This window comes from Typopeltis vanoorti, chromosome 2 (assembly GCF_054136105.1).
Source record: "Typopeltis vanoorti isolate ZY-2024b chromosome 2, IOZ_Tvanoo_1.0, whole genome shotgun sequence".
In the NCBI taxonomy this organism is placed as follows: domain Eukaryota; kingdom Metazoa; phylum Arthropoda; class Arachnida; order Uropygi; family Thelyphonidae; genus Typopeltis; species Typopeltis vanoorti.
Genome location: NC_143550.1, coordinates 111,740,848 through 111,754,818, shown reverse-complemented (window position 1 = coordinate 111,754,818; position 13,971 = coordinate 111,740,848). Strand labels below are relative to the sequence as shown.

General features: G+C 34.6%; 1 protein-coding gene across 1 annotated transcript in view; it reads right to left on the bottom strand.

Annotated features, from left to right (window-relative positions):
• The window catches only part of Cals (calsyntenin 1), a 365,963-nt gene extending 353,163 nt beyond the window's left edge, over nucleotides 1-12,800 (bottom strand). The window contains exon 1 of the mRNA XM_090412738.1: nucleotides 12,631-12,800. Within this exon, the coding sequence (XP_090268864.1) occupies nucleotides 12,631-12,694 (64 nt within the window). The 5' untranslated portion in view covers nucleotides 12,695-12,800. The remainder of the gene's footprint in view (nucleotides 1-12,630) is intronic.
• Between the last annotated feature and the right edge of the window lie 1,171 nt (nucleotides 12,801-13,971).

Genomic DNA, 13,971 nt, shown 5'->3' with positions numbered 1-13,971 from the left:
TATCCCTTAACTTAAACAGAAACATTAAAGATAATTCAAGAAAAAATGCATTAAAGATTAAGAGGGAGGAATATCTGTGGAGATGCAAGAACAGTATAAAGCAAAATGCAATGAACTTCTCTCCTAACTGCCTTCTTCACTTCACTGTATTTCGCTCTATACTGTTCTTCCATCTCCACAGTCAGTACCGTCGACAGGGTGTAGCATAGAGGCAGCCTGCTTCACGGCGTGGCTTAATAAGGGCACTCGTTCAGCCATATTGCGGTAGGCACGGTCGCTAAAAATTTCTGTTAGAAGAGCAAGTGTGGAAAGAAGTTTTTCCAAGCTTAAACTGATTAAAAATTATTTGCAAACAGCAATGACCCAAGAAAAATTGGTTGGTCTAGCAACTGTATCGATACAAGCAGACATTGCTTATAATTTAAATTTAGAGGAACTTATAAACAGTTTTATTGTATGATATCCCCATAGAGTAAACATTTAATTAATATTATTATTTAATCATTTTGCATTAATGTTTCTCTTGTAATAAAAACAAAAGAGCAATTTGAGATTTCCTTATATTTTTGTCTTATAATCCATCAGGGTCGATATTTAATTGTTTGCCCCGGGCATGATCTAATTTGGCAATGGCCCTATCCACAGTTTTCTCTCTCCCCCTTAATCTTTAATGCCTATTTTTTAAATTATCTTAATCCTTCCTCTTTGGTTTTTCTGACTATTAGCCTTTTCCACTACTTTCTTGACTGCAGATGCCATGTTGTTGTTTCTATTTTCCAGTTTTGGTGCGAACCAAAACCTGGTTTGAAAGAAAATTCAAAGAAGATTGTGAAATGCTGAAACATTATCCAAACCTGAACAAAAAATAATGGATTAATCATTCCAAGAATATGGAGGACCCATCTGCAATGCATATAGCAACAAGAATAAGCCCAAGCAGAAGTCTCAATACAAGAACTTTAGAAATCTTTAATGTAGTTCCGTTTTTATATATATATATTTCCCCCCCCCCACAAGAGATAAGGCTAGGTTAAATGATTAACAAGCATTTAGATTCATCTTACTTCCGTATAGTGCAGTGTCATGTAGCTTGTATCTTATACATATGTATTTTTCCTGATGATGATGATCCCAATACAGAGTTTGAAATGTCGAATATTACTTTCCTAATATTAAGTGAAATAATTATTCTAACACTTGTGTTGTGTCTCCATAAATTCTTCACTATGAGTACGCAAAGAATTTGTTTCTCCTGTACAGACAGTGAACCAAAATTTTTATCTCAGCATTTTGAGAAGACTGGGTGATAGCATGTGACAAAAACAGCCAGAAATGTGGAGTAGCAGAGACTCGTTGTTGTACCACAACAATGCCCAGCCCACGCGGCCTTGTCTGTCCAACAGTTCTTGATGAAAAACAACATGGTGTTTATTCCCCACCCTCCCTACTAGCCTGATCTCCCCCCTCTCTCTCTGTGACTTTTTTTTTTTTTTTAAATTCCCATGGATGAAGAAAACCATGAAAGGGTAGTGATTCAATGATGTGAATGAAGTGAAAGTTGGAGGACATAAACAGTATTCCAGTTGAGCAGTGCCAGAACTGTTTCCAGCAGTGGAAAAAACATTGAGACAAGTGCACTGATTCACATCAAGAGTTCTTTAAAGGAGATTAGAATATGGTATTATAAAAACTTGGATAATTTTTCAAAAAAAAAAATAATTCCGGTTATTTTGGGGTACCCCTCATACATTTAAGTAAACACATCAATATAATAATCTAAAAGGTGATTGCTGAAAGCATCTTCTGAGCCAACATTTGAGATATAATCTTTTGTAAACATTCTTAAATTTTTTTTTGAACTTCAAACACAATCTACAGTAATACGCAATAAAGAGTATTCAGACCATAGATTCTTAAACAAACTACCAATACAGATTGTAGTATAATACAGTTTTTAACAAATGGTTAGTAAACCATTCACATGCAATGCAGTGTCATTATTATAACCAGGGCTTAACAAACATGCTCACCCACTTTCCCTGTAGAGTGTCTGCAAATAGGACAAAATAGAATTCTTATTTAATAAAAAATAACTTTCTAAATCTTTTTTAAACTTTAAGATAACACAGAATAATATGCACCATAATTAAAAGGCCATTATAGTTAAAATTAAACGTACCAAATATTACAAAAAAAAAAAAAAAGTTTTTACCTTATTTGCTCTTTTTATTGATTTCTTTCTTGAAATGGTTCTTCGCACAAAGAAAATGTTTTCCAAATAATACAGCACCACTAACCACCATCTATTTTAACAAGTCCTTATTAAGGCATATCAGAAATATAATGCATGTGTGTGTGTGTGTGTCAAGTAGTATTTTGTATAATGTATCAAGCCCTGATTCTCAACCAGGAAATTCTATACCCCAAGACTCATGATGAGATGCTTACACTAACCATTATTCATACACTACCTATCATACCACTCTTAAAATTTGTTTGTTGACAATATACTCACAATCACGTCCAACAATCCATTTCATCCTTTGTCCACTCCCTAAGGTGTAATCAAACTTTTACTCAATTTCCTAGGGTGGCCCTGTTGCTCTCTCCTCTCTATCCACATATAAGTTTCCCTTACATTTATAAAATCCCCTTAGCAACTTATGTTTCTATCATACCTTGATCTTCCCTCTATTAACCAATATTTGTAACCTACAGATTTTTACTCTATCCTCAGAGATGGCATTCTGCAAATCAAACAGCCTTGATCAACTCTGGATCCTCTCCAGCACTTCCTAATCACTAAGGTAGGTGAACAAATCTGAGCAGAGAAGTCAAGACCTGTCAAATCAAAACTTTATAAAGAGGAAATTACTTCATATACCTAATAAAGGAATGTTTTTCAATATTCAATTGATCCTTTCTTATTTTGCTCCCTTCTGTAATCTGGTATGCCATACTATTTACAGTTCCTCTAAAAGGAAGGAAATCAAATGCAATGATAATTCTCAACAGTCTGAAAATGTCACTAATATGTAAAACTCATAATATCCAATTTAAGAGGGATCTAAAAACTAACACTGATAATTCTTTATGTATTAATTGTACCATAATTTATCACAAACTAGGTAATTAATCTAGTCATATCTATAATTAATAAGAAGAAATTTAAAAACAAATGTAGAGAAATTGAGTACATTTCAAAATGTTTTAGAAATCCTTCCCACAAACTCCATATACAGCATTATGAAATGAATTAACTAAAATTAAATGGATTTGCATTAGCACTGGCTTGACAGCAAATCTGGTAATAACATACTGAATACATAGGAGAGGAAATTAAGTTGTTCATTCTACTTGCTATCTGCACGCATTTCTTCTGTTCATTATACATATCTACTGTCGTTAAAGCTATCATGTTTCAATTATAGCTATGACTTCATTTTTTTTTTTTTTTTTGGTCATCTTATATTATTATTTACTACTCCATCGAGTCCTCAGACTCATTGAGGGAGGCCTCAAACATCATGCCGAGCACTATTCAACATTCGCACAGAAGCTATCATACTTTGCTTTGAACCTCATTCACAGTCATGGCACCCACAATAGACTGGCAACCTATTCCACTCATTCGCCACTCTCCAATAAAAAAATATCATTTATGGGATAAACACTGCAAAAGATAATATAATTGTGAACCAAGTTGCATCCGTCCTGAATCCTTTCTGCCATTAATTGTGGCAGAATAAATTCAGAATGAATTTCCTCATCATATATGAATTATATGATGAGGAAATTCAAGGAAAGAAAATTCAGGAGAAAGAGAAAAACAAAACACACTGATGAAGAGAACTAGAGCCAGGAGGAAGGGAGGGAAGAGAAAACATATCACAGATCTATACCCACTTCATTAAAATGTTGATCTGCATATCATTCTTCAATGGGGGCAAGGACGAGATCACCTTCAGTGCCACAAAGCACAGTCTTGCCTTTTTCTCTCTTAAAAGGGATCTCAGCTCACTTACTCTTCCTCTCAGTAATGTACAAATAACAAGACAGGATCAGATCTCTGGTCAGACTATTTACCTATAGACTCTCTTGGCATACATGAATCACATCAATAGCTTCCTCAGCATTCAAAAAACTAGCATTATCTTCTGCTCAAGATGCTATCTCACACCCACCCAGATACTAACTCTATACAAATCCCAAATCCACCCATTCTTAGAATATTGCTCACATGTTTGGGGTAATGAACCTAAAACCACCTAAAAATCCTTGATGCTATTCAGAGGAAAGCAATTCAGCTCATTATTATTATGTAACACCTCCTAGGAGTCACAAGGACTGATTGAAGGAGGACACTCCACTACAAACATCACACCATCTTTCCCTACCACTTAATTCTCCCAACAACTATCAACAGAATTTTTGTTTGTAAATTGCGTGTGTTCTCATCACTAATTTGCCTGTATGCAGGATGAAAACTCCTGCTACCTCCATATGAAAGCAGCTAACTCATCTCATAGATGATTTCTCTCTCCCTTACAGACACACTTCAACTTGAATCTCACAGATGCAATGTTTGCTCATCCCTTTTACCATTCAGCGTGCACTTGAAGACAAACTAAATCTGCTTCTCTTTCCATAATAAATTTAGTTTAATCCTTTATCCAAGTGTAAGCAAACAAAGTTTGCACCTGAAGTATCTTCAGGACTGACGTGGTAAAGGTGGACCACGCTCTCATCACTTGTCTTAGTATCTCCCATAATACAAAGCACATCTTGCGGACATGTATAATGCTATGCATTAAGGGCCACTACCCAGACCGGTTTCATCCTTTATTGAGGTGTGTTTAAGTAAAGACCTCTCTAAAAATTAGCTGATCCCCTAGACCACTCTCTACGAGTGACCGAAGGGCACTCCACTCAGCGTTGGCTCTATACCCCAAGCCTTGGCCTACCCCAAGCAGAGCCTCTCATACCTCAATGAAAGGGACGACTTCTGCACAAAAGCACATCAGTGGGAGCCAGATCCTGAGGTGGTGATACATGATACAAAGGTGGAAGTAATGGAGAAGTCATATTTACCTATACAGGTTGCCAAAAGGTATCTCATCTTATTATTACTCTAGATTTAGAGAAAGATGTTGGAAGTTTTTCCCCACCTGGTTAGACTATAATAAATTTAGTTTAATCCTTTATCCAAGTGTAAGAAAAGAAAGTTTGCACCTGAAGGCTTGATGAGAGCTTGGACCACCTTTACCACGTGTTGCCTCAGTCCTGAAAATACTTCAGGCGCAAACTTTGTTTGCTTATACCTGGATAAAGGATTAAACTAAATTTATTATAGTCTAATCAAATGGGGGGAAAAACTTCAAACTGCTTCTCTTTCCCTGTTATTCCAGTTACCTCTGGAACGGTCTTAGTCTTCCTTATAAAGTATTCCTAAACAACTACAATCTGAAACTCTCAATCCTCACCTGCATGAAACACACAGCACTGATGTGCTTATGAGTTCTTCAAACTCTTGTATTGTATCAATATTATAAATTTCCAGGCCTAACAGCAGCCAAATGGAGTGAAAAATTTTAATTCAAATAAATTAGAATGTTATATATGCTGTTTGATTTCTTTCTATAATCACTTTAAAGCTTTCTTTCAGGGCTGAAAAAAAAAAAAAAAAATTAATAAAACAATAACTATATCAAGTCAGATAGAATGGTAGTAAATTTACACTGGACTAAAAATACATAACATTAAAGTTTTAGAACTGCTATACTAGAGTATATCAGTGCAAAAAGCTGTTACAGATACCAGTGATAAATTCTGACTAGTTTAGTAAGTAATAACTGATAAGACCTCATCTCAACTACTGTGCCCAGATTTGGTCACCTAGGTTTCTTCTTGATGGGGAGGAGGTTGAGAGGATCCAGAGGCGAGTGACCAAGATGATAGCAGGTCTATGGAATGAACCTTATGAGAACAGGTTGAAGATTTGTGGGTTGCAGAAATTGGTTGATAGGTGGAAAAGGGGAGATATGATTGAGACATTCAAATTGCTAAAGGGTTTCTATAGGATTAATTCAGAGGATATTTTTGAGATCAGGACTGGTGGTGGGAGAACTAGGGGACATCTATGGAAGCTGGGCAAGTTAGCAAGGGTGTTAGAGGTTCTTTACTTTTAGAGTGGTAAATGGGTGGAATAAGCTGCCACAGTCTGTTGTGGGTGCTATGACAGTGAGTGACTTCAAGGCAAGGTATGATAAATACTATGAGAATGTTGAATAGTTGTGTGGACATGATGCTTAGGGCCTCCCTCGATAAGTCGAAGGACTCCCTGGAGTCGCCAGTAATAATAATGGGAGATTTTACCTAGTGGAAGTTTAGAAAAATAAAAGGACACTGGAGGAGGGAAAGTATGATTTATTCACTTATTTTGGGATAATTATTTTTGCTTTTTTATGTTACTCCCCCCCCTCCCCACACACTCACACAAAGGGTTGTAATCCTATAGTAAATTGATAGCATGGGTGGATTAAGCATTTCTTTTATATATATATATTTTTTTTTCCTCAGAGGTGCCCTGGATGTAGGGGATGGTGATAGACTTGGTGTAATCTTTATTGTACCAGTAAACCACAACCCCCCCCCTCCACAATAAAGATTACACCAAGTCTATCACCATCCCCTACATCCAGGGCACCTCTGAGAAAATAACCAATATCCTCAAAAAATATGACCTTACTTCCTGTTACAGACCATATAAAAAGTTGGCATCCCTTATCCGCTCTACCAAAGACCAACCACTTCCCATAGACCTACCTGGTGTATACCAGGTCCCTTGCAGCTGCAAATTGTCCTACTTTGGCCAAACAGGCAGAACAACAAATATCAGGATTTCAAAACACCAAGACTACATCCGGTTTCACCAGTACAGCCGCTCTGGGCTGGCAGACCATGCCTTAGATACCCACCATAAAATTCGTTGGAAGAAAACAAAAATAATTCATCGCAGCAAGTTTAAATACGAAAGATTATTCAAAGAATCTTCAGCAGCTCTAAAAAACGTTCCTAACCTCAACAAATTTGGGTGCATGAAACTACCCCAAATTTGGGAGACTTACATTATGAGAACTTCAGCCCAACTGCCAAGACTACCAAATTAGCCCGCAAGAGGGCACTATTAGGACTTTAGGAACAATATTAGTTTCTTGCTTTCTTCCTCATTTGCTTTGTGTTAGCATAAAGGGAACATCAGGAACATAAAGATATGTTATGTGCCTGCATGCACATACCATATCTTTATGTTCCTGAAGATGGCAATGTGACGTTGCCAAAATATAGAAGTTATTCATTAAAGTTACCTTTAATTAATATACTTTATATGCGTTGTTAATTCCATAAACTAATTACCAGTTATTAATATAAATGGAAATCATCCCTTACAAAAGCAACCTAATGAATATAAAACTTTTGATCAAATTTCTCAAACAATTCTCAATGTAGGAGTAGTTAAAGATAATATAATATGAATTACATATACGCACACATTAAATTATGATTACACAAAAATGAGAACTAGCTCTCCAATGCCATTAATCATAAACAAAAAGCAATTAAATTAAAAAAAAAAATTAACACAAGTGAACAATATTAAGTTAGATAACTTCCCAAAACAGGCAACATTCCTATTTAAATTTGGATGATAATCAGGAAATCAGATAAGCATCAGGCCTATATTCTAAGAGGATTATAAATCATGTGGATATTGCTAACTAGCATTTAAGCAAAGATGCATAAAAAAGAAAATGTTGCAGAAGAAATACATGGAGAAATGTGATGGACAAGGTCATAAGAAGCACAGGTAAAAAGTGCTCAGCATGTAAAGGGAGGCAAAATCAAATTATGAGATGATATATTTTCCACCATGTCAGCCAGACTGAGTAAAAATGTTGTCCACTCCTTTTCTATAGCAAGTATTCTTGTTCAATAAAATCAGATTTTGAAATGGAAGAATCAGAGACAAGTAAGATATTCAAGATGCATAATGAGAATGCCTTATGTCACATGAAGTATCTGATGTAATGGAAAAGTACGAATTGAAAGTGCTTCCTTACACCCTTGAGTTTAGGAATTTGAGAATAACAACAGACAGGGAGTCGAGGTTCACTGGCCATGCTGCATGGAGGATTACTCGGAAAGTGAATACAAACTGATAAGTATGGATAAGAAGTTATGCAACACCTCTAAAGGACTCATCATGGAAGGGCACTCCACACTTCTTAATCCTTTGTCAATATAGTGCATAGCTATCCACCATCTACTGCTCATGTTCTCTACTACCTACTAATATCTGCCAGTTAATTGTGCGTGTGTTCGGTGGCCAATCTGCCTGTATGCAAGATGAAAAACCAAAATTTCCAAAAGAAAAAACCCTGCTGACTCTATCAGATAAACTAACTCACCTTCAACTGAAGAGACCACAAAAGATTCCTCTCATCATGACAAGAATTAAACTCAAATTCTTCAAGTTGAAGGCCACAAATGTCCCATAATTTCTCGAAATGCACTTTTTTATATTTTTTATGTTGATCTCATACATGAGAGGTTGGTTCATCAACCTATAGTGCATTGTACGGGTAACTTACAAAAAAAAATTCTCACCTACTCATGAACAAACATTTCATTTAACAATGAAGGCTATTACCTAACAACATATTATCCACTTGCCCACAATGTTTCCTCTTTATTAGATCCTTGATACCACACCTGAACTACTACACTCACTTAGACTAATTTGGTCATTAGTATTTCATGGGATGAAGATGTGGAGGGGATTCCAAAAAAAGGTAGATCAACCAAGATCTCTATTATCTAAAATATACCTATTTTCTTCAGAGGAAAAATGAGCACCAGATTGATGAACTTAGTGCAATGCTTTTAAAGAAACTGACACAAATGCCAGCCTGGTTGGCCAAGTGGTTAGCATATCAGCTCTCCAGCCAAAAGGCTGCAGGTTTGAATCCTGCCGTGGGCATGGATGTTTGCGATTGTCTGCGAAAATACTAGCAGTGATGGTGGTAGATGCAGTCAGTTGTACTTGATGGACTGAGTGGCAGAGACAGATGAGTCTATGGACTAACTGGAGGTGTCATGTAAATGTAATAATAATTACTTTTATTATTCATGGACATTCTGATCATATGAAGTGATTCACAACATCTAATTTTTTCAATAATTTTCAATCAAATACCCTCTCTTTTGTCATTGTTGGCAGCGTCGTGATGATGTTTACATCACACTGATTGGTATATGGCATTCCACATCCATCTTAAGCTGCATCAAATTAGAATTTGTCTTGTATTCTTGTTCTTGGATATGGAATCTTTCATACTCCCAACCTTTAATAATGCTTTGAGCATCGAAGCTGACCATTCATAGGTTCATTATGCATTTATAAAATGGCAATAAGCATCTTCTATCCTAAACAGTACTAGTGCACTATAGGTTGAAACCTCAAGCTTGGGATTACCATAAAAAAATAATAAATACTACTACTAATAATGGTTTTAAATAAACATGGAAAATCTTGTCCCTCTGTAATGTTTAATGGTACTTGGAATTCCCAAAGAGCATATTACTTTGCAAACAGATCATATGACAATATGTTTGTTTTTGCTCATTATACAGAAACCATATGCTAATTTCGATGTAGCAAACAAAAGCTGGCTTTCAGGAGAGGATGATGTCAATAAAAAAAGAAAAATATAAAAATCTCTTTCAAACGTTTTTTGCTTTATACATTTAGTTATTACCTTAACATGATTAACATTAACTGTTCCTGAAAATCCAGTAACAGATGATGTATAATCACATTAATGTAATTAAATATTACACCAATTACAATTTGGCACATAACTATCATTCAATGAAGGTAGTGTTATTCAAATGGTCAGATACTACTCAGTCAACTATCAATCTATTCATTTTAGCTCATCTATAACTGATCTAGCTATTATTTTACTTAGGATTACAGCCTTATCACCAGGTTAATATTGGAAAAACAGAAAAGTTTACTGATTCATATTTATAAGACAATTATACACACATTTCATGGTGTACAAGTTGAAATATGTGCATATATCGAAAATGAATTTGTTTGAATTCATGTATTATGTCATTAAGGGATAGAATAGACTTGCCTCAGCATTTCAGTTCAGCAAAAGGTTTGCAACTTTTAATAGGTGGGATTCACAAAAAACTGCATATGTTATTTAGGTGGGTTTGCCTGTCATGCAAGATAAAACCCAAGTTTCTGGGATGAATAACAATACTATTCTTGTATGAGACCATCTAAGTCTCCATTCGGTTGCAAACCCTTAAAAAGGCTCTTGCATCCTACACAGGCAGATTTCAAAAAATGTCAGCTATTTTCTTCAAGTTATGAACTTTCTAATACACCATGCATAGTCAGACCTTGGAATTGTGAACATCCAAAATTGTGGGTTAAACCTCTACTGTGAATAATACAGAAAATCATAGGCAAGATACAATGAAATCAACTTAAGATACAATGTAGAGTAACCTAGCCATGAGAAAAACTAACATTAAAAGAACAAAATACTTTATAAATCATAAATAAATAAAAAAACTTATATCTATCTATCTATCTATCTATCTACACTCTGCAAAAAATGATTAGAGGTAAGCAAATCAAAATCTAGTAAAAGATTCAGAGCTTCCAATCCAAAACCATAGAATTTATCCATCTGATATGAATAGGAGAAAGGATATTTATAGATTGCTGCTCTACATATTTCTTTATTTCATTGTGAAGAAATTAACATGAAACAACAGGGAAGCAATATTAGTCAAGAGTGCATAAATAAAACTGAATAATTCTTCTATTAATAAGAAAAGCTAAATGTTACTATTATGTATCATTGTAAAAAAGATTGGTGTCCTCTTAGAAACCTTTTGGTAGATGGGAGAGAATACCTTCCCAACTACTGAGCACCTGCTTGAAAATGTGTTTGTTGTTGCTGCTAAATTATTAATAGTATTACTGAACCCTTGAGCAATATGACTGTCTTAAAGTTTATCTTTAAGACAGTCATATTGCTCAAGGGTTTAGTAATACTATTACTGAACTAAAAATAAAAACTACACTATAGCAAAGTCATATTCACACTTAACAAACACAATCAGGAAAAATTTTTCTGATCCGGAGTTACCAATTACGTGGAATGATAATACTCGATTTATTCAAAATGACATTTCTCTTTTCTTACTTCTTTTGTTTTATGCTCACTTATTTTCTATGCTGCAATATCATTGTGTACTCTGTCAGGCGTGCATGCTGTAAGCTACTTAGCAGAAAAAACAAATCATTCTCATGCTCTTGCTGTATTATGTGTGTGTATATTTATATAATATATTATAAAACTACTATATTTAAATAAAACTGATCCAAAATTGAAAAAAAAAAAAAACTTGCAATGCAGAACCCGAATAGATATTAAACCAAGCTGTCCACTATTCTTTGTATAGGATTTCACACACGATAAAACTTGTTTGCATGTTTTATTTGTTACGTCGTCAAGTATCGCACTTGAACAATAATTTAAAAATGCTTTACATTAATTTCAAAATTTGATCGATTAAATCAGTTATTAATTCGGTAGTGTACTAGTTTTTTTTTCTTTCTTTTTTTTTTTTTTTTTTTTTTTCCAGAGAGTACATTCGACTTATACGAAATACCTGATAACTATTATCATAAGATTTCATAGTAAAACCAAATTTAATTTTTTATATAAACACAAGTTCTTTATTATTATTAATCTTTTCAATATCATACTAGTGAGTTCCTATAGGAAATTTCCTTCGTAAAACTTATAATTGCATGCTATTAAAGAACGCATTTTGATTATGTCCGCTTACAATAACACAGTTCTATTTAGGAACAATAATTTATTTTTTTAAAAATAGCTAAATTATATCCATATCAGCAATGGATTATAATGAAGACTATGTGTTATATTATAATATTACAAATTGAACTGTTTTCCCAAACAGAAACGGTGTCGTGGCCTTAGTTGATTATGGATCATGGAAACAATGGGTGCGTCATGTTAAATAATGAGTACTTAATTAAAATGCTTAAAAGGCGTACGTATGCGAAGAAGCAAGCTTAAAAGTACTCTGATAAAATGCATTCCCTTAAAACGGAAAACTATTTATTGCACATAATATGAACTGACCTACATAAAATATAATAAGCACGATGGTATGACGTAACATTTTATATTATAGTGGACCTATCATATCTTCCGTGAATGACTACCTGCAATGTGCTTGTAAAAGTGACTGGTAACTAAGACTATCCCTCACACGCTGTTCTATTCTTCCACTATGCATCGTGAAATAAAAAAATATGACCACAAACAAGATCCAGTAACATGTCTCTCATCAAGGTAATATCCTTAACAGGAAAACTGTAGGTAAAGGTAACTAGTCTAGAGGTAAATATGGAGGGCACCACACATGGCATTGGCAGATGTTGAGGTTGCTATGGAGCCATTGGAGAGACCATCACTTGACAACATAACACAACAATTTAATACTCACCAGGCGTTTGCGATGCATAACAAAGTCCTATGAACATAAGCACAAGAATTCTGTTGTCTCTCATCCTTAAAAGAAAAGTGGTACGAAATATCCGTATGTAAAAGGACGGCCAAATCACAGCCGATCACAAGGAACCGCCTTAACTTTATAGCGTACCCGTAAGACTAGTTTGGAAGCCTTCTTTCCGAGAAGCGCACTGACTGATGTGTGACGTCATGCGATCACATGACAAAGTATGCCTGCCGCCTATACTCCCTCGGAATAAATCGATTGCCTCCTACCGCAGCAACACGGTTCAAAAGCGTGATACCACCAAAACATTTTACTATCTCCCATGACTAAGAAAGCAAATTTAGAATAAATTTCCTATCAAATAAGCATAAGCAGTTTTCCTTTCAGAAATATCATGAAAAAATCTATGTTATAACTGTTTATCTTTGCTCTCTCTCTCTTCCTCACAAATATAGTAGGTTTTCGATATTTCATTTGAGGATCGCACTAGTAGACAAAACAAGCATTAAATATTTGCTGATTCTGGACTACAGAGAATGTCGAAAATGTATTATCGTACAACACTTTTTTTCAACTACTTTTTCATATCATATAAATTATTAACATTATTTTCGAATTTCTCAAGAATGGAAAATCGCCACTCTTCCTTCGATACTCATTGAATAATTTTTTTAAAAAATTCAATAAAAACTTGTTTAAATCTGTAGAAATTCTCGATTTAAAAAAAAAAAATGAATTCCCTCCCCCTCCCCTCCAAAAAAATTCATCTTTAAAAATAAGCGGTCATTCACAGATATTCATTTATAACTGAAATATAATTTCAATAGGGTTTTTTCCTCTGGAAACTCGGGTTTTTCATCACGCATACACACAAATCGGCCCTTCAGAACATAAGCACATTATGTATAAGCAATTTACAGACAAAAAAATACTAGTTGTGGTGGTGGTGGATGGTTGTGATGAGCGGTTGATAAGATGATTGGTAGTAGAGTTCGGTGTAGTACTAGGTTGAGACAGTTGTATAATAGTAGATGTCCTCCCGCGATGAGTCCTCGGACTCCTTGGAGGTGTCACGAATAATAATAATAATAATAATAATAATAATAATAATAATAATAATAATAATAATGACAACAGTTTCCTTTGTATAAAGGAAAGATAAATAATTAAAGATAATGTTTACTTTCAAATTGCATTCATTTTTATAAGACGACATCGATTCAGAATTATTTTCATAATATTATAATTTCATAATGTAGGTCAATCATGAATAACATAATCAGGGCCGACGGAAGCGGTCTTGCAGAGCATGCGGATGCCGCTACGATG